This window comes from Zosterops lateralis, assembly GCF_965231275.1.
Source record: "Zosterops lateralis genome assembly, chromosome: 4".
In the NCBI taxonomy this organism is placed as follows: Eukaryota; Metazoa; Chordata; class Aves; order Passeriformes; family Zosteropidae; genus Zosterops; species Zosterops lateralis.
The window spans coordinates 64,575,605-64,597,904 of record NC_139765.1 but is presented as its reverse complement, the minus strand read 5'-3'; the positions used below and the strand labels follow the sequence as shown (position 1 = coordinate 64,597,904).

General features: G+C 35.4%; 1 protein-coding gene across 1 annotated transcript in view; it reads left to right on the top strand.

The window, feature by feature from the left end:
* PCLO (piccolo presynaptic cytomatrix protein) overlaps positions 1-21,632 on the top strand; it is a gene marked incomplete at its 5' end in the record, with an annotated part of 328,275 nt that extends 306,643 nt beyond the window's left edge. Inside the window, 3 exons of the mRNA XM_083859465.1 lie at positions 14,713-14,847; positions 15,456-15,601; positions 20,181-21,632. Coding sequence (XP_083715591.1) covers positions 14,713-14,847; positions 15,456-15,601; positions 20,181-20,321 — 422 coding nt within the window. The 3' untranslated portion in view covers positions 20,322-21,632. The remainder of the gene's footprint in view (positions 1-14,712; positions 14,848-15,455; positions 15,602-20,180) is intronic.
* Positions 21,633-22,300: the final 668 nt, after the last annotated feature.

Below are 22,300 nucleotides of genomic sequence, written 5' to 3'. Positions count from 1 at the left end.
AATGGAAGTAAATTCAGCATGAAAGCTCCTTATTTGCTGTCTCTCTATGCTTCTCTGAGATAGTGTAGTAATGATTACCAATGTACATTTAGTTGCAGTTACTCTCTTTAACTCACCATAGTTGCCTCTCCTTTCTGATTAGCAGATCTACTTATAATTAATTATATTTTTGTTTAATAATGATTATAAACACAATACAGACCACTATCCTATCTAAATTTTAGGGGTTTGCTAACTACCACTAGCATTATTATTATTATTATTATTATTAAGAGATAGGCCAAACTATTTTACAAAGAAGAAATAGTGCAAGCTGATGAAAGTATTTATCACAAAAGGTCTGAGATAGAAATTTTGATTTTTTTGATGGAAACTGTGACTATTAGCTTACAGCATGATGGACACCTCAGGCTAAACTCAATTTAATGTAGAGGGTTGTTTATGTTGTTCTACTGAACTGTATTGTATGGATTTTATTTCAAAGTTGGAAGTTGAGTACCTTGCACAGGATAATTAGATGTCTTGTGAGCCATTTCAGTAGCAAATTTGCAGTCTCCCACATCAGTATGATGTCCTTGATCAGAATCATGGAGTTAAAATGCATTCTTTCCTGCAGCCAAACTGTGTTGTGAAGGAGGAATGAAAATGCTCAGAGAAGTTAAAATGGTGCTCGCCTGAATTACATAAGCTCAAATTTCAGACATGAAGATAGTAAAATGTATAGATTTGACTGGTAAATAAAGCTTCCCTCTCTTTGGAGGAGCTACCGATAGAGAGACCTTGTGACTTCAACACTGAGTGGAACATGATTATAACAGCACTCAGAGACTTGTGGTTCAGCAATGGATCCACAAAGTTTTGCTTGTGAAACCTCATGCAAGGAGACACTTGTGGTACGTGTTGGTCAGAAAAGGGTAAAATTGAGCTGAAATAACTTTGAAGATACAACATGGTCTTCAGCTTCTTTGGTCACAAAATCCGATATTGCACAATGATAATCACAACACAGAAATAATTAGCACTACCACCAATCAATAAGTCCATTGAAATTGATATGACTATGAATATGTCATATTTTCCAAATCAGATGGACAACTTGATCCTGCTCTCAGAGAAGAAAACACAGGTCAATTTTACGTGATGAATCCAGATATCATACTTTCCATTTGAGAAAGTTGACTCATAGATTTTAGGAAAACATTTCCTTCCAGCAGTGGATCATAATCTGAATTGATCTTTAGTGACTTTATTAATGTTCCTGAGCTAATCTATATCTCTACCTCAATATTTGAATATTTAAATATTTCTGCCTTTTTTTTTTTTGCTTATGTACTCAGTGATTTATTACTTTCATTGTGAATTCAATAAAAAGCTGCTCAAGTCACTAAATAATGTCAAATGCTAATGAGAACTACTGAATCAGTCTTTGAATCCTTTTTTTTTTTCTCAGTCCTCAAGCATTTAATATTTTTAATGTCCTTTAATCAGTTAAAATTATTTCTGAGATTTTTATACAACTGTTAATATTTTTTTCTGATCTAGAATTAAGGGACTTATATCCTGTGAGATTTTTTTTTCCATAGGCTGTTTTTCCTGACAGATGCAGGAACAATTTGTTGTTCATAAGGTTGCTCACAAATAACACTGAGACTGGAACCTGAGACAGGTTCTTCTCTGTGATGAGGAAGGAGGAGTTTGATATGTTTTATATGTTACTCTACTGTTCTTCACAAGGTTCTCTCAAGGTGCTGAGTGTCTCAGCTGGTGTGGTATCTAACCAAGGCTGAGCACCAGCTTGGCAAGTCATTTTTCATGAACATTACTCTAAGGGACAGTGTATTTTCTTGGGTTTCAGCCAATTCCAAGCAGGTATTCAGCAGTCACAGTATGTCTCTTTAGGGTTTCTAAAAAGGCAGTGCTGTAGAGTTTTTAAATATTCTTTTCTTCATCAAGACTCCTTTTGTGGTGATTCTTTGTGGGGAAGGTATCTTTCTTCATTTCATGCAAACCTGAACTGGAGGTTTAATAAATCTGTATATCAGATTTTTATTCAATCTTCTCTCTTACAGTATGAAATTCTTTCTGAATAAGTTCAAAATCCAGGAAAATATATATTCTGGTTTCCTAAATCTGTCTTAGTTTTAAGTTTAACTCCTTCCCTCCCCCACCCCTCTGGGGCTTATTTTCTCTTCTGAATTGATTGAAATTGTAACCAAAGCCTGTGCAATTCCTTCAGGTATTGGAATCATATTCACGGATGATGATTGCAAATGCAATGCTATACTTTGTTACAAATTAATAATGAGTATACAACAGTAATACTTTGGGGGTTTTTTCCCATGTCCCAGGTATTTTACATTTCAAAACTCACCAGAAAAGTTTTAAATAACATTATGCAAAGAATCTATGTTGCAATGTCTTTTTGTGAGGTCTTTCAAAACCCTATTTTCAATTCCCATATGCACAGCTTTAATTTTTAAATGTAAATTATGAGCAAGGCTTCAGCAGTCATCTTCAAAAGAACAGTATTAAATCTCAGAGATTCTTGAAAAAATCATGAGGGTTGGCCTCAGTGCATAAAGCCTATGAAGCATTAACTCTCAAAACAAGAGATTAAACTTTTTCAGTTGCCAGAAAGTAAATCTACAGGAGATGTCAGAGCGTTAGCTCACTATGAGATACTCCTTTGTATTCATTATTGAAAAGATTCAGCTAATTATAAAAGTTCTATTATATGCATACTGCCCAGAGCAGAAAAGGATTTTTAGTTAGTTACAAAATAATTGGATTTTTTTTAATCTACAGATAGATGGTGTATGCTTCAATGACTTCTGAAAATGTCGGGAGAGTTTCTAAGCCAGACAGATATGAACACCAACATATGTGCGTTTCATTTTTCACTTTCTCTGGTGAACATCATTTTGAGAAAACTTTCATCAGAAAAGTTTTCCACTTGCAGCTGGAATTGATATAAAATCCAGGTAAAGGCCAAGAAATCTTATCCTCAAACTCCCTTATTTGGGACACCCTCAGATTCAAAAATGGGATTACCTCTTTTCTGTGTGGCACCAGGGAGAGGTCCTAGCATCTGAGAGGAATCAGTCTCTGACTTTTTTCTTTTTCTAAAAAGTCCTTAAAAATATTTTAGGTGATCATATTGAAAATCTTGTCTTGCACTATAAATAATTTCCCCTTGCACCTCTGCTACCAGTCTATCATATTCTCCCATGACTGAATATTAGGCCCTTTTGTTTTACTAAAACTAATTCCCAGCTCACCTTTCTTTGTGAGAGGACTTCTACTATCTCTCCCATTTCTTATGGAAGTTCAGAGACTCAGAAATATTTGTGGCATTCTCACCCCCACAGAAGATTTTGTCCTCTTCTGTAGCATCATTTTGTCCCCCTGGAACATGGACTTAAAATTGACTTTAAAAAACCACCTTTGCCATTGGTTTTATGTTATAAACAATTACAGTTAACTGGTTTCTTATCAGTGCACGAATAGTCTAAATAAGAACACATTTTCCTTTTCTCTTTTTCTTTCCATCATTTCAGTCTTCATCACCAATCTCTAAGTGGATTTGCATAAGGGCTGTATTGTCCCTGTACTTTTTCTTCTGCCCTACGTTTTTATATAATACTTTTTATTCAAACATATCTCCATGGAGTTTAGCCATGCAGTTCAACAGTGCAATGAAATACCAACTTCAGGATATGTCTGTTATAGCAGCTTGAGGGAACCAGCACTGCATGAAATAAAGGATAATGGCACTGCTGAGGTTGAATGAGAGGGAAAATGTAAAGTATTCATTCCAATGAAAAGCAGGTACATGATTCTATAAAGATTTCTGGTGGAAGGTTAAAAACTTTAAAAAAAAAAAAAAAAAAAAAAAAAAAAAACCAACAAAAAAACCTGCATTTAATAGAAGACTCTGGGCAGGAGCCAAAAGGTAAATTGATATTTCTCCAGACTGGCAACTTTAGGAACTATGTCCACATTACTGTAAGATGCTTTCAGGCATCAGTCCTCCACGGACTGTAGAACTCTGAATTCTGCATAATACTCTGCAGAACATTTCTGTTCATCCCTCCTGAGCAAAATTTGGATTAACAGGGTTTTTTAGTTTTGACTGAGTTGATTTTATATTTATCCTGATTAATGGAAAGGATCATCCTCCATTTCTCTGTTGGACAAATTATGCAGGTAGTAGAATCCCAGTAGTGATTACAAGTATTCATTCTTATTCTAAAATTTCCTACGTTCTTTACAGCTGAGCCCAAAATACTCTGATGGTCCTGGAAGACAGCTTTGGTTTTCTTTCGTACATTAGTCACAATGAGCTTTGTTAGAATTATCACAGCTCTTACTGTCACACAGAATAGGCAATTTCTCATACTCTTACCCTTAGTAGTCCTATTAGTAACAATAATTTCAGTAATAATTCTTATTTAATGAGAGACAAAGAGCATCTCAACAGTGGGCTGCTACCACTGCACCAAGTAACGTAAGTAGGCAAAAGGAAATCTATTAATATAAGAGCATACCTGTCTTCCACATGAACAGTCAGTGCAGAAGCTTTTGCTCTGGTACCCAAGCTGTGCAGCACACACGGCTGTGCTCTCCAGTGTGTAGCTCCAGGGAGGTATGAGCAAGACTTTAAGCATATTTCACTGAAAGTGCCTCAGAGCTGCAGTATAAATCTGAGGGGGAATCTGGAAATCATGATGTGAGGAGTGAACAGGCACGTTCTTACCAAAAATTTTCATCTCCAGCTATCATGAGAGTGTGCCTACTAGGTTTATAGCACAAAAGAGTGCTAACATATTGTGTTAGCTTGGGTATGTGTATGGATGTATTTGTGTATACAAATGCCATCTTCCACCTCCTTCTCAAAGAAAGCCTTATAGAGTTACATATGCCACCATGTGTTAAGTAATTTTTTTGTGGGCTATAAATGACTCAGCCAAGCTGTGAAATGAGACAGCTTGTTCCACTGCACTAACAGTGCAGGCTCAGTGCTTATTGTCTGTGCAGTAAATGTTCAATGAGTCACTCTCCAAATGAAGCCATATCATATGTGGTTCTTACACCAAGTCCTTTCCACTGTGTGTACATCCTTGTGATAGGACAACTTTATGACAAAGGGAAAATATCAAAATATACTATTATTTTCACTTTTAAATCAGAAAATAGTGGCATTTTTTTTCAGTTTGATTACCACTTTTAAAAACTTCAGCCTGCCTAGTAAATCTATGACTGTATTAAATGTTTAGGTAACATCTACTCCTGAAGTTAGAATTTTACCTTTGAACTGGTTTTCTATTTATTTTTCTAATGAAATAAATTCTCTAAAGACATGCATCTAATTTTATCCATCTACCTTTGAAGTTTAATTTTTTTTTTTGTTTGTTTTCACTAGACTATATGTCCAAAACACTACAAGGAATGAAAAATCACTACGTAAACAGCCGTCTGCCAAAGCAAATAGGGAAGTTCTTGAGTGTTGTTTTTATGCGACACATTTCTGGGTTTGCATTCAAATGCAATATGACTGGTTTTGCTTCTGCCTGACCCACAAGTTCAGCAGACATTATATAAACAAACTGTTTTATGTCATTCTGCCCACTCCTGAGTGGTCAGCAGGTTTCCTAACAGAACACTACTTTTGCAAATGCAACCTGCAAGCACTTCGGTTTTGCCACTTTCATTTTTAGCTATACTTTTAGAAAATACACTGTTCTTACAACATATTCTAAGCACTCCGTGTATTTTAAATCAAGTTGGTAACTGTTTGCTTATATCCCAAGTAAAAAATATCCTGTTCAAATTATTTGTCTCTCTTTGGATTCCCAAAAGTAAATACAATAAATGCAAAACCTACTTGGTAATCTATATTTTCTTCTCCTGATATTATGCTACATAAGACTTCTGAATTATATTAATAATTATTCCATTCTCTTTATTAGATCTTTAAGGAAATTTTCCATTATCTCTTGCTACCATCCATGTGACTAATTTTTCTCCCCTTAAAGTGCTTATATTGTTTCCATTATACTTTCATCATTTTGTAACATAAGACAAATGGACTTCAATCCGTTTCCTAGGATTTCAAGTGTTTCAAGCAAGAATGTCTAATTTCTCCAAATCAAGTGGAAACAATGAATAAATAAATCTGTTGTGATATTCACATCTTGATATATATTTTCAGAATGAGAAGGTGTAAAATTTTTCATTATTTTGACACAGAAAGTGAAGGCTGTCGCAGAAGGAATTTTGTCATTTCAGATTATGTTGTTGAACTTTCAAAATCTTGCATATCGAAACTAAAAAAAAGATAAAAAATATCTTTACCATGAGAGAGGGAAAGTAGCTTAAAATCTGTCATTTTTTAATGAGAACCTAAGCAAATCTAACAACATCATCCCTGTTTTTCTATAGGTGAGACCCATTTTGTGTTCTCATACTGACATGGAAAAAAAAGTGCAAACTCAGTTGTCCTATTTTAACAAAATATTTATGCTGTGTTACACAAATATATTGTAGCTTTATGCAAATACTTTACTGAACTGTGGGTATGTCAAATTCAGACTTTTACGAGCAGTTTGCAAATTTTTTTTTCCCTTTAGCAACACATTTTATCCTTGGTAAAACTGCAGTAGAATAAGCTTAAATAGTCAGCGTTCAGGTTGCTCTATATGTACAACATTAGTTTTCTTTTTCTTCTATGAACTTTTTTTTCTTATACAAAAAACAAGGCAAAGTGTGCCTTTCATCATCAAAATTTCAGATGTGCTGTGGCAAGCCATCTTCAATGCAGCTGAATCTGCAACGTCTGATATGTCTCATTATGTAAGATGCTAAAACTGTGAAGGCTATGAATAGATATTTAGACTTGGGCAGTGATTTATGGTGAGGATGAAAGGGAACAAAAGTGGTTGAAGAGAGTTTTTCCTTCTGAGATTGCATAGCTTCCCCTTTCAGTTCCAGGCTGCACCTATCTTTGAAGTTCAATTAAAGTCACAAGGATAATTTTGACCATGATTTTAGCTTTCTCTCAAGTTTTAGCTTTCTCTAAAGTTACAGAAAACTATAGAGCTGTAAATTTTAATTTTTATACTTTTAGACTAGTTTCATTGGCTAAAAGTCTGATTTCTAAATGAAAGCCATTAATTTGCCTCACAATTAACACTTAAAAAAATGCAGGCACCTCCAAAGGTATTTATCCATCCAAAATACAAAAGCTTAAAAAGGTATTATCCCTACTGCCCACAAAATTCAGGGTGTTTGCATTAGACATAAATACTTTGTTATGATTAACCCTGTCATTAGTTTGTAATTCTAAATCAGAGATAAATTTTGGGGAAATCTGGTATTTGAAGGAATTGCAGAGAGAATGTTGATAGAATTATCAGTATAGAATGCAAGAATTCCCTTCCACAGAAGTGAAAGATATGAATAAGAGATAATCTAGTAGGACGTGCTATGAGTTAGTTGTGTAAATATCTTGACTTCGCTTCATTTTCTTTCTCTCTCTAGTTCCTATGAGTCAAATGCGCACAGGCATTCTGTGTTCATCTTCATTGTTAAAATCAAAGTATGGAGTAATCTCTGATCACCTAAATTTGATATTTAAAGGCCTCATTATTTTCCCTCTGCTTATTGCAAATATATCTATGGTTCAGGCACAAGTCTGGTCGGATTATTGGAAAAGAAATCTTACTGTAGAAATCTCTGATCCCCTATACTGTCATTTAGGTTACTGGCTTGGACAGCTTCTGATACTAGTGAAATTTTTTCCTCAGATTCACTTCTTCTAACATTATTTCTTCATTATACTCTTCCCACTGCCTCACTTTTCCTACAACATTTTAGGAAGTCACACAACAGAAATATAGCTGGCTGAAAGTGGATTGCTACATGTCTTTATTTTTCATACTTGGGCATATTGTGAACTATCAGTGTTATTTTCCCACACATGACATTACTTCAGATCAAGAGTTTTTACATATGGTATCAACGTATAGTCAGAATTGAGTTTTGGTTTAATTTTTTGTTTTGTTTTGTGTTTTTCTTTCAAAAAGATGACTAAAACTTATGACAGGGAGGCACACACAAAATGACCAATAAATGGAACAGGGCTCATAGTTTTTCTGGGAAATATTCCACATCTCAACAGGCAAAAGACTTTCTCTGTTTTCAAAATATATTTTGTACAGCAGATTTTTTTACTTAAAAAAAAAGGATTTGGGGCATACAGGCTAAATTTCTTCACGAATATATTTAAATTATTCTCAGCAGTGAGCCTGCTAGGTCTGAGAATCACAACATAAAGCTGTTGGCTTGTTCATATGCCTGAGTCTCAAAAATTGTGCCACAAAATTGTAAATTGTGTTTGCTGCGAGCAAGTTCCTGAGTTCTGCTGCTCTCCCCATTACACGACTGTGTGTGCATCACATCCAAGGATACTGGGAGATATTAATAAAAGACCTTCTTTGCCCATCTCATCATTTATAGCCTGTCCTCAGCAGCCCACAGTGCTAGGGAAGAAGAGGGAAGGAGAAATGAGAGGAGCTCATTTGGTTCCTGTCTGCTCCCACCACAGAGCATCCCAGTTCCCAGAGGGAGCCATTTATCAGGAGTGGAGCTGAGTTTTCTGTCTCAGAGGAGAACAGCTGCCTGCACACAGTTTCTCTACCTGTGTCATAAATAAACAATAATAATAATAGAATAAATCATAATAACCCTGATGTTTTGTAGCATCAGGTAGCCTTTCCACAGGCAGATTAGAGAAGACTCCGAACACATTAGGGACCTTTAGCAGCTGGAGTTCCTCTTCAGAGTAGAGATAGATAAACACAACCTTCCTCCGAGTTTCAATTTGTTCCATTGAGCTGTTGATTGTACTATGAAGAGAAAACTGACTATCCAGTTGCGAGAGCAGCAACAGACTTCAAAACAAATTCAACCTCATATTTTTTGAGACAGACCCATGGTAGTAATCCCAACATGTATTTAAAGCACTGTGAGACAGGAGGAAGTAGTAGCTAAGACTGTATAAGGTGTCTGATTTTTCTTACTGAAGAAGAAAAATGAATATAGAACCAGCCTACAAGAGAAAACTGTGAAAATTTTCATAGATAAAGAAATATGTGTGCAAAATGTAAAACACAAAAAGAAGAAAATAAAAAAAAATCATAAGGACAGAAAATGTTGGAGCCTGTAAACATTGGGAGGCAATGTTTATGAAGATTAATCATTATTATTTTGCAGCAGCTTTGCCAGTAGCTCATGCCCCAGAAAGAGGATGAAAGGCATGAATACAAACAGCTGGTACTGCAAGTAACTTGTGTGATGGTTAAAAAAAGAGAGAGAGAGAGAGAGAGATTTGCTTTAAAAAAAAGAGTGGAAGGTTTTGGCTGGCATTTTAACTTCTTGATATATGTACGTTTAAAATTATACTGAATATTTTTGCTTTACCTTCATCTTGGAGTTGTTTACCTCTAATACTGAAATATATATGCTATATATATATATAGGCTACTATCTGCAGTAATACAAAATTATTTATTGCAATAAGATCATGTTATCTTGTTTTTCTGGTGCACAGCTGTCTGCTGAAGGATGAATTTCTGACTCTTAAAATAGCGTTGAAGGAATCCAGCAGAAACATATTTCTTTGTACAACTGCTCTGTGTTAGACAGAAAATTATGTCTGTACAAGCTTCATGGGTTATTGTGGAGACATTCTTGACAGTGAAAAGGTCCTCATCAGCTTTCCTAAGAGTTTGCGTTTTCTCCTTGGATCACACTCCAAAGTCCTGTCTATGTTTACACTATCAAAGTCTCTCTCTTCACAGAAAACCCAATCCCAGTTACTGAATCCAAACAACTCTAAGAGATGTTATTATCTCCATCTCTGAGACATGAAATCTAAGATCACAGAAAGCTGCTAAGGAACATGGGTCTTGTGACAGAACCCATGGTTTTGTGTTGTCTTTAATCATGTCCCATATTTTAAAGCTGTAATTTTGTCCTTTTTTAAATTCAAATTATCAAGACTTGGATTGGAATCTTGGATTACCTAGATTTTATGACATTCTACTACATGTTCTAGTTCTCTAAATGTTAGAAACATATCCTAACATAGCTGAATACAAGATTTTGTTTATTTAAGAAATACAGCTACATGGGAGTATTTGATTTGCTTGATTCTGGAACATATTTCTCATACACAACATTAGAGATAGCTGTCCAAGTTATTAAATACCTATGAGACAAACAGTGGTTAACTACATCAAAAAAATTCCTTTATTCTATCAATAAACACTGTACAGAGCCCTCAGAGGTATATTAATTTTATCTCTCAGTGTATGAAAACAGATAAAAACCTAAGGAGATTATACATCTTTTCACTAGGCCAATATCACTGGAAGTTGTTATGAAGGACCTTCCTCTGATTTAAAATCTTTCACCATAAAGTGTCTGACTTCTGAAGCTCCGGAACAGCATTTCCTACCTATTTTGCAAACAATAATTTCATCTATAAACATAATTTGAAAAAAGAAATGCTGGGAAATATTTGTTAATATTTTTCCCTTATATTTTATGTTTAGTTACACTTCTCTAGCACCCCCCCAGTCACTCTTCTGGAACAGGAGAGCCCATACCAATTTATACACAATTATGAAACAAAATGTCAGTTTATGTATTTTCCTGATTCTGCTTTCTGGCCATCTGGCATCCATTCAGGAAATTACTCAAGTATGATGTTTATCAAGTAGCAGCATTTAGGCATCTTATATTTAAATTTCCAAGTTTAACCTACCCATACATTATCCATCTCTGTGAAAATACATAGTCAACGTCAGAAAGCAATTCAACTTATTCTAAGATAAAAGTGCAAATTATCTCAGAACTTTACATTTAGACAATTGAACTGAATAAAATTCCTGCCATTCTCCAGTGAGATTTACTTGTTCATTTAATACATTGCTGAATTAGCCTTGATAACACAGAATGATGGGAGGCAACTACTTACTTCTGTCTTGGGTAATTCTGTTTGACAGCAGGCATTTGATTAAAAAGGAATGGGAGCACAATCCATACTTATCAATCTCTGGAACTGACAACAACAGTGCAGATGACACATCCTGTGATTTACAACAGCAGTCAATTAAAACTAATAGCAAAACTAATTAACCTTTCCCAATGCAGAGTGTGACAGTTCTGCTAGAACAACAGCTTTGGTGTTGCCATCACCATAGCAAATTTAAACACGACTTCTCTTACAGCAATTTAATCAATAACCACTTCCTTTTAATTGTTAATGTATTATTAATAAATATGGTCCCCTTAAAAGAGGTGTGCAGTTGTTAATAAAAAGGATGTTTTTAATCCTATGTATAGATATAGATATAGATATAGATTAGATATAGATATATTAAGAATTGGTTGCCTACAGTTGGCATGTTGCAAAGATGAACACAATTATGGTTGCATGATGTGGTCCTCTTTTGATACATTAGTAAATGTGCATTTGATACATATGAAACAGGTAAAATATCACACTAATTCAGCTTAAATATCTCTCATCCTTTTCAGTTTTTACTCTTACATATGGTTGTAGCATGTCTCTTTTTCACTCTTTGTTTCCTAAGCTAAATAAGACAGTAATCCTTTTAGTGCTTTATTACATGGTTCCTTGCCACTTTGATAATCTAGTTTTGCACCTCTTTCATCTGAAAAGAATTTTTATTGAGAAAAATGTTACTACTCAAGTTAATTTTTTTTCACTTCCTTGCAAAAAATATATTAGTACTTCCCTAAAAAGATATACAATATCACCTTTTCAGAGTTTATTGCAGCATTTATCATCATCAAATGTACCAAAATACCTGCAGTCAGTTCCATTCTCACATCACTTATGATTATATTTTCTAAAATTCTATAAGAGGGCAAAAGGTTGTAATTGCGTGCTGTATATTTCATTTCTACCAATGCAACCCTTGGGGTTTTCTAAAAAACACTGATGAAATTTATTTCTGTCCACCAAACACATGACACATTCATATCCAGCTCAGCCCACTCTGAACTCTCATCAGCTCTTAGATGGTTCACTGTTAATCATTCCCTTCATCACTATATCTCTCATTTTCATTTAAAGAATCAACTCCACAAAACGAGGTACATCTGCTCTATTTTTGCACACTCACCAAAGGAAAGAAGTAATGAGCATATATTACAAAGGGGGAAAAGCTAAGCAATGGAAGGAACAGGAATCCCTTTTGAGTCTACAAAACTCTAGTGGGTTCTGAAATGGTGATTTTAGTGCAATGTTTCATAAGGCTGGTGTTTAGACTCCTTCACTCATGCTATGCGAGAAATGAAAATTAGTATGGAAGCGCAAGAAAGCTGACATCCTTCATGTGTTTGCAGCTGTAGATCGTTGTTTTCCTCACATTGCTTAAATAGTGAAGCAGCATTGCTTGTCCTATCTGGCAATATAGAGTAGTCATGGAAAATTTCCAGATGCTGAGAAATGGAATATTCAAATATAATTTGCTGGAAGCATATATCCTTTTTTTCTGGCTCACAAGTGGCATCCAAACCACCACATCTCATCTTAAGTTTAATTCACACCTAAAGGAAAAAAGGAGGCACTAAACAATCAAGACGAGGTCCTAACAAATAATGCAAATAGAGCTTAAAGGATAGAGAGGGAATAAAAAAAATAAGCCAAGTACATTTTCCAGAAAAGCCTGTGATTAACCAAAAATTGCCTGAAACGAATATTAGGTTTGTCCAACTGTCCATGCTGGCCTTTTTTTCATGTTTCTAGGAGTCAGTGCAAGTACCAATACTGATCACAAATTCAGATTTAAACAGCACCTTTCAGATGTGTCATGTCTTCATCTGGGGTTTCAGAATTTTATCTACAGAGAAAAGAAGGTATTGTCATTTCACCTGGTATCTCCAAGTCATTCAAAATCCATAGTTTAATCAAGATGGGCCCAGTGGAAACTCAACACTTTTCAGGGAAAGGGCATTATAACAACAGGGATATAATGAATAACAGGGACATTGTTGGCCATTCCTTCTTTGATCCCAGCTGCCAATGATTTTTTCTGCTGGCATCCCAAGATGAAGACTTCATTATCTTTGCACAACCATGCAGCAGGAAAAGATGCTATTATTGCATATTCCATCCTATAGGAATTGTTTTGCGATTATTAAATATTGTGAAAGAATCACTTGCCTCATAACAGGTCCTCTCACACCTTTGAAACAATAGAAGAAATGCTGGCCCAGTTGAAGCTTAATTACAAATTTATTATGGATAGTAAATAAATTAAATTCCAGCTTCAGTTTGTGAGGAGAGTTGGGAGCCAGTTTGTAGCTGTGATTATTTTTTATTACACTTCTACACATGATCCTCAAACTATTTTACATAGAAAAAAATAGAATTGACATCTGTGAAACAGAAGCTGTCATTTTTAGAGGGTGTTATTCAAATATGATTGTATATTTGTGATACAAGAAGTAATCTTTATTTGACACTTGACAACTTAACACTCTTTAATTGAGAACCTTCTCCAGATGTATAATAATTGTTTGCTTTCTGCAGAGATGCTTTGCACCTTGCAACATCTTGGCACAAACTTCTAGAATTTCCAGTAACGAGCTAAAGCCAGAAATGACATAATAAAGAATACCAGCAGCTTTATGGTTTGATTTCTTTTGCACTAATGTCTAAAGAGAAGAGAAAGGTGAAATAATATTTTCAGTAGCAGGATGACAGATAGAGAGGCACAATCCCCACTATGACATAATGTTAGTATGGAGAGAATTGAGCTGAGGATGCTCTGCTCCCACCGCCCTACACATTTTGAACACATAGCCCTGCTCCACTCTGCCTGGCTTCTGTAAAGGCCTGTGGGAGGACAGGCAGAGGAAAGGCAAAATGGCTTTGTCTACATTTCCTTCTGTGCCTTCTCTCTCCATCTCTGAATTGATTTAGAGAGAAATCCATAAAATGTAGAAATAATGGGCCTGTATTTCTACCCACAAAAGCAGAGAAATTAGCTTTACTTTTAAAGGTCACTCTAAGCCCTTCCCTTTAAACTGTGTGAATGATATTGCTCCATGTATGTAGGAAGGTGAAATGAAATGCTGACTTCACCAGCCTTACTTCATTGCCTTTGAATATCTTACTTTTAAAGCTATTGAAAGTTCTCTTTCTTCTTTTCTTACTTTTTTCTTTCTTTTTAAAATGAGATAACTTCAGAGTCTTGTAGTAAATGTTTCTGAAAAGGTGAATTGCAGTGACCGTTATGTGACTTGCAATGACTCCTAGAGAAATTTCTATTCTTGGGAAAAAAAGCTCCACTGAGGCAAATACATTCTGAAGCATATAATCTAGTTATACAAGTGTATGACACGTATACCATGTTTGCTCATCCAAGCTATAAATTATCCTTACATTCCTGACTTAAAACTATGACCAATAAGTATAGCTGTGAAAACTCTAAGAAAAAAAAAAAAAACAGAACCAAAACTAAATTAAGCAAAGAAAAAAAACCAAGCCAAACCAAAACAAAATCAATCAATCAAACAAACAAAAACCCCATAAAATTTTACTTCTCTCCAAGTCATAAATACACATTTGGTTTCTTTTTACATTAATGAGGGTTGCTTTTTCTGCTTTTCCAGGTAAAACACAAGTTATGGGTGAAATCAAGATTGCATTAAAGAAGGAAATGAAGACAGATGGAGAACAACTGATAGTAGAAATCCTTCAGTGCAGAAATATCACATACAAATTTAAATCTCCAGATCATCTTCCAGGTATCACTAAGAAAACAGCTTCATGATACTTTGAAAACATTGAATAGGTTGTATGTTAAGTCATTTAGTATCATCACTAAAATGGAAAAGAAAATTACTTCTTAGCCGGGATGACATATTCTACAGGATTCTTTTTAAGTGCTTTTTTTCTTATATGAGCAACTATAATGAAAGTAAAAACATTTTGCACAAGCAAATTACCTCTCAGAAATTAATTCTCTTTTTAATTTACTTTTTATTTTTAAAAACTGATCAATTTTTAACTTTAATAAAAATTATAAATTCCTACATCATCAAAGAACAGGGATAACTAGTAGAGGATTGTATTTTTGTGAAAAAGCTTTTTAAAAACAAAAATCTCATGTTCATAATGATATTTTCATACATAGATAAAGATATCAAGGTATTTTTTACTTTAATGAAAGTATTATAAACGCAAAGTAATTTCTTTGGATTTGGTGGAATGGGTCCATTGCTACAACATGTGACTGAGAACAGAATATGACTTTTTAAAATATCATTTTTTCTTTAAAATTCCTCTGTTGAAATCATTAACAGTGATTATTTAAAAGCTTCTGTATTTAACTCATTGAACTATTCTTCCCCAGACCTGTATGTGAAGCTGTATGTTGTCAATATCTCTACCCAAAAGAGAGTAATTAAGAAGAAAACCAGGGTATGCAGGCATGACCGAGAGCCTTCGTTCAATGAAACATTTAGATTTAGCTTGAGTCCTGCTGGGCATTCTCTTCAGGTAATTCTGCATTTTATTAAATCCTGGTTTTGAATGTTGTCCGTGCTGTGCTATGGGCATTTGAGCTCAATCTTCTACCCCAGTTATTCACGAAAAGAGAAAACTACAAAATAACAGAGTTATATAATAATGGAAGTACCAGGAGCCATTAAAAGATGGATTACTCCATCACACCACACTAAGGAAGGGTATTTATAGATCAGGCCTGAAAATTTTAGGCTTGATCTGTTCTTAAAATCCCCCAGAGAAGGGAGTTGCACATGCCTTCCAAGAATAATTTTCTATGCATTTAGAAAGTTTAGTGCAGTATCAAAATTAAATATGTCATATTTTTAAATTAAGCTCACTTATCCTTAAGTATCCTCACAAAGTACAGAGGGAAACTGATTTCCCTTCTTTTTAGTTAAAATAATAAAAAAAAAGGTTTACATTGAAAGGCTGTTATCTCTCCTCTCTACTTTTCTAGGCTAAGTCAACCAAATTTCTTTGATATGTCTTTTTGCCTAAATGCCTAATCATTTCATCATTCTCTCCACTTCTCCAACTTCTTTAAAAGTTCTGGTACCTAAAATTTGACACAACAGTCAAAATCTTCAGATGCTGAGAATTACTGATATGCCAAGCCAGATACTCTCTGCCACATTTGTAATGGAGTTGACTTTTTGTTGGTCTGTGACACATTAAATGATACCTAGAACTGGTTCAGGAATAGTCCCTCTCCTGTGTCTTGTTGCTTAAACAGATTTGGTCATATGGCTGTACTTGCTTTTTTTTTTTAGACAGGTTGGATTCCATTTGTCTATCTTCATTTATTTTCACATTAGGAGATAACAAGTATAAGCCATATATTCAGGCTTCCTCCAGAGAGGATTAAGCAATTCAAGGGGTAACTGCATGCCAACCTTAAAAGTCAGTGGAAGGCATTGTTGGGCATATCAGCATCCAGTTAATGAACCTTTAAATCTGTCAGACCAACCTGAATAAAACAGCTTCATTATGGTGACTCAAATTAGTCTAGATTATCTAAGTGCCTACATTATGCTTATTGCTTGTATCATTAACATTACAGTCAAAATGTCACTTGCAGAACAAGACCCCCCCCAAAAAACAGATACTGCTTTTCCTGTGTTAAGGTGTGCTAACATCTTATCGTTTCAACAAACTAAATAAGAGGCTATTTAAGAATTGACATTTTCTGGGGAAAGTCAAAGTGATCAATAAAGTCTTGCCAAAGTTTTAGAGCTCCCATGAAAAATTTGCTTCTAGTGGTGGTTTGAAAAGGAAACCAAAGAATAGACCAGTAAAGAAGAATTCACAGAGTCCAACGGGAAAATAATCCATCAGGTTTTAAGGAGGGAGATAGCAAGTGACATATCTATAAGAACAGTTAGCCTGAGACTTGACAACATTTCCTCTGGAACTCTGTGATATAATGACAAGAGGAGACTGAGGGGAGACCTCATTGTGTTCTTCAATATGGTCCTGGATTGAAGTGGAAAGGCAGGCACTGATCTGTTCGTATTTGTCACCAGTGACAGGACTCAAGTGAAGGACCTGAAGAAGACTCAGGGAGGTTTAGTTTGTACATCAGGAGGAAGTTTTTCACCCAGAGGGTGTTTGGGCACTGGAACAGGTTACCCCGGGAAGTGGTCATGGCATCAAGCTTGATAGAGTTCAAGAAACATTTGGACAAACCTCTCAGGCACATGGTGTGATTCTTCGGGTGCCCTGCACAGGGCCAGAAGTCTGACTCAGTGATCCTGGTTGATGTCTTTAAAGTCAGCACATTCTATGAATCTATGATTCTATGATATGTACTGATACTGCATACCAGAGCTAAGACAATGAATGCTGTAAAACTATCAAGGAACAAGTTTAAAACCAAGAAAAAGTGTTTCTGCTTCATGAAAATTGGAGTTTGAACTGTAAAATGTATTGCCTTCATATATTGTGGGTGCTAAATATTTTCACAGAAAAAGTAACTGGAGAAAACGATAGGAGAAATTTACAGATGAAAGACATCAAATTTTGTTAAAAACAAACTTACTGCCTGTGAGTCAGGAAGTCAATGGTCCACAGACCTTAGTAGGTATTTTGAGAGAGTGAACTACTTCATTGCTTTGTTCTTATATTCTGCCTTACACAGTGCCCTCTGCACTTTTGGAAGCAAATATTTGTCTGGAGTGAGCTTTAATCTGTCTCAGTGAATCTGTTTTCATGTGCTCTTCAAGCTCAACAGTAGATTTGTTCCTACGGCAAAGCCTGAACCTGGATGATTTGAGTGTTGAATTTGAGTGATGAACGCTTGGGGCCAAAGAGATGGACACAGTCCAAAGAGATTTAAGGGAGCGGGAAATGAAACAAACCCAGAATTTATAGAAGAAAAACTGAACTGGAAGATGATAGGAGAAAATAAGATGAGATAGAGGGAGTAAGATTAAATGAAAATCAAATCATATTATCAACATGATAATAATAAAGATACAATGTAAAGAGCTATGAGAACCAACACGAGGCAGAAATTAAGACAAGGGACTGTAGTCTTAAATCAGCATCAAGAGCTGTGAATATTAGCCATAAAAAGGGGACCATGGGTGGTTGAGGAGAAAAAAAAAAAAAAAAAAAAAAAAAAAAAAAGGAAAAAACCTACAAAATTAAGAAAAGCTCGAATTGTCTGGTACAGAATATTGGGATAAATAAGAAACAAACCCCCTGGGGCTTAGAAACTAAGACTAGCTGATCCAGGATAACAAGACTGGAATTTAAGACCTTGAACACAGAGGAAACAAGGAGGAGAGACAGAGAAGCTAGAAAAGAAAGATCCTAGGGTTTCATCTGGGAGGAGTAGGGAGAAGGATCAAGAACAGAACTAATGAAAAATTGGATAAATTTTTTTCTGTCCCAAAATTGTTGATTGTCTCAGAATGAAAACATTCTGTGGAAAACATTTTACAGTTTTCAGACAGGCACTTTCCTTAGCCCTTGGCAGTTTTTTCCTTGCTTCTCTGATTTCTCTCTTCCTTGGCAACTCACCTTCTGGAAAGCTCTAAGCTTCTGGCTTCTGGCTCACTGCAATTAGAAATACATAATGTCCTATGCAAGGCTAATCAGAAAAATAACAGAAGAATAAATTTCACAGATGTTCTGGTTTGGCTTTCCAGTTTCTGGGCAGTCCATTCTTCATCAAGCACCGAAACTAAAAACATAGAAAAGGCATCAGCAGTGGAGGCAGGCTGCCTATTTTCCTCAAGGACGCATTTTCTGATTAATGGAGTTTCCTATTAGTTCAGCACCTAAGAGTTTTCCCTTCTCAAAGCTGTTGACTAGTAGCCATTAGGTACCTAAGCTGTCCATGTTGCCAATTGATATCAAAACTGGATAAGGAAGAAGGAAGTCTATCAAGAAAACATTTGCAAATTTCTTCCCTTTTGAATTTTATTTTCTATTTTATTTGTAATGTGAAATTTAAATTTTTTTACGTTGCTTTCCAAATCTGAATGGAAAGTGTTCAAAAATGGTGAAGTTCTTGATTACAGGAAATACTGGTTCTACAGATCAGTTACATTTCTACTAACATGTGGTTTCAGCAGAGTACAAAACCCTTGCTTTCTGTTATTTTTCTTCTAGCATAGATCTTTGAAACCAAACAACAAAATGCCCTTTTTTCTTTCCTGCTGGTTCACATGGAGAGTGACAACCTCCACCCATTATCAATTACTTCCCTTGTTTGTTGCTTGTTGAGGTCTACCCAGTAACTGTGAATATTACCAACTTGCTGCTAATCCTGTCATGGAAATGCAAATCTTCATTATTTCTTTCTCTTCTTGAAAAACTTAGTTAAAAAAACCCAAAAAACCACAAACAGTTAAAAAAAAAAAAAAAAAAAAAAAAAAAAAACACAAAAAAACACCCAAACAAACAATCAAACAAAAACACTCCACACTGTGCTTGTTAATCCAGTTATTTAAGAATTAAGTAACTGGATTAACTAAATAAAGAAATGCTAAAATCTTTCCAAATGTGTAACTGTAACTCATGCCATGAGTTATATATATTATCAAATGCGTTTTCTTAAAAACATGTATAATGAACCTATAGATCCACAGAATGAGACAAGTCCTTCAGAAAAGTGTGTTGTTTGCATGGCACAAGCCTCTTTAGCTGAAAAACATGTGGTTGGATGGCATTTCACAGAAAGCCTTATACACCCTTTCTGCATCAGGCTTCCACTGACTTAACAAGAGCTGCTACTTGCAGAAAGCTTTATCTTGTAACTTAAAACTTGACCTTATGCTCATCTTTGGTAACCAGCAGGTGAACAAATTGCTCATTAGCATTCAAGATCATCATCTTCTAAGCGCTATGTCTCATGATAAGGAAACAGAAGCAGGAGAAGATTCAATTTTCATAGGGCTTTCTGTGAAGGGAAAGGTGACTCTATAAAATGTGATGGTCAGTGTTTCTTTTCTGTGGGTAGCATATTTGAGCTCAGCATTTCTGAATCTTTCCTGTTTTGCTAGTATTATGTTACTGTGTATATTGATGATGATGATGATTATTGTTATTATTATTTTCACAGATTCTGCTTGTCTCCAATGGAGGAAAGTTTATGAAAAAGACACTGATTGGGGAAGCTTATATCTGGCTTGACAAGGTGGATCTAAGGAAAAGAATAGTAAACTGGCACAAACTGTTGGTCAGCTCCACACAAACACACTGAGCAGAGCTGTCTGCTTAGGGCACAAAACATGCAGAGTCTGCTCTAAACAGCATCACTTCAAGAATATAGTTTGATATCATTGTGTTTAGCTAGTCTTTCAGAATACAAAGTAGAAAAGAGCAGTCTCTGGGCTAAAAAGCACACTTAAATGAGGGCTAGTTATACTTATTTTTGCTGCAAAACGCAGCAAAAGGAGAAGAAAATCTGGGCCCAGAAGTTAAAGAGAGGCTGTTTGAAAAGAAGACTGATACGAGGGCTCCATGTTGTTGGACTCTTTGTGAAGAGAGTAACTGTGAAGGAAACGATGAAGGCTGGAGGCAGGTGCTAACGCAGAGCTCGGCTGGAGCTGGAGGTAGTGTGATGGGAAGCGCAGTCTGGTTTTCTGTGCATCCAGAAGGAGATCATCTTATGCAAAAGCACCTAGGGTGACTGACTTTCCAAATCTCACTTATTAAAAGTGCAAAACTTGCTCCTCTGCACCTTAGGATCTCTGATAATTTGCTGTAGTGAGATTACGCCACTCGACGCAAACTTCAAGGTGTTTGCAAGTGGTAATGTTATTTTACATTACTTTTTTCCTTCTTTCTTTTTATTTCAAAAACTATGCTGTGGAGAATCAGATCTGATTGTTTCATTTGTTTCTATGTGTCAACAATGGATATAAACCACTCTCCTAGAAAATGATGCATAAAATTATATAAACGGTCTATAACTTGGGATGTGGTTTTAAAGAGAAAGGACAGGTTATAAACTGCACTACATCAGGAAGATAAAATGCTGTTTCAATGTCAGTGACACTGTATTTCACCCCACCCTTTGAGTCAGAAGGTCTAAATCAGTTTGAGGTTCAAGAGAGACTTAAGCACTGGGACAAATGTAGTTATTTCAACTAGTCCTCACGTTTTTCAGCTACCAGTCTTGTTCTGAAACTGTAGGGAGACAATAAATTCTAGGCTTTTTTGTGAGCACTTCAGAGCAGCAGCCCCACAATGTGAACCTCTCGATGCAAGGCTCTGTATCAATACTAGTGACACACTTGGAATCTAAGGGGAAGGGACAGCAGGGCAGTTCCTGACTGGATGCTGCTGCATTGGAATGAAGAATATCCTCTTGCTATCTCAGGTGAATGTCTGAGTATAATCCACTCAACAGCATGGCTTCTCAGTTAGGAAAGAAGTAAATAAGAAGGTAACTTGCAACTTTTAAATTTGTGTCAGCACTTCCAAGCATAAAGTCCCTCTTTCAGGGGTTTGAAGCCAAGCAGTTATCTCACTTGGGAAGAAACTACTGCCTGGCATGGCTTAGTCTGGTTGCAGTATTTTCCCTTGTACCATGGTTGAAGAAAGGAGAGCTTTTTCTCCTGTTCCTAAAACTATAGCAAGTTTGTTAAAACCCAAGAATCAATGGTACTAACTCCCATGTTACTCAAAAGTCATTTAATATTTCATAGCTTCAATAAAAATTAGTTTCCCTGGAAATGTGATCTCATGACCTTTGCATACTTTAAAAGAAAATGACCAAATTTCTGCATGTCATCCATTTATTTTTCTGGCCCAAACAAGAATTTCCAATTTTCATTAAATTATTTAATGTACATTGTCTTATATTTTCTGAATATATGTATTACACTTCCACAGGTCATGCAAGACCAGCTGAAAATACTCTTCTGGAAAATATTATATGCTTTAAAAAAAAAGGAAAAATAAAGCTTAGGTTATTACGTAACTGAATTGACTGTGAAAAAGCTACACCATTTCATCTGGTGACACTTCCCACATACAGTTTTTGGTTTATGTTTATCAACTTAAAATATCAGCATGGAACAGGAATATGAGAAAAAAAAAAAACCATAAAAATTATATCAATGTTACACACACAAGGAAACTCCTGTTGTTTATAGCCTGCTGGTAGCCTGCTTAACTTGCAAGCAGAGCAATCTTACCAAAATCTTATTAGCTATCTTAAAAATACAACATCAC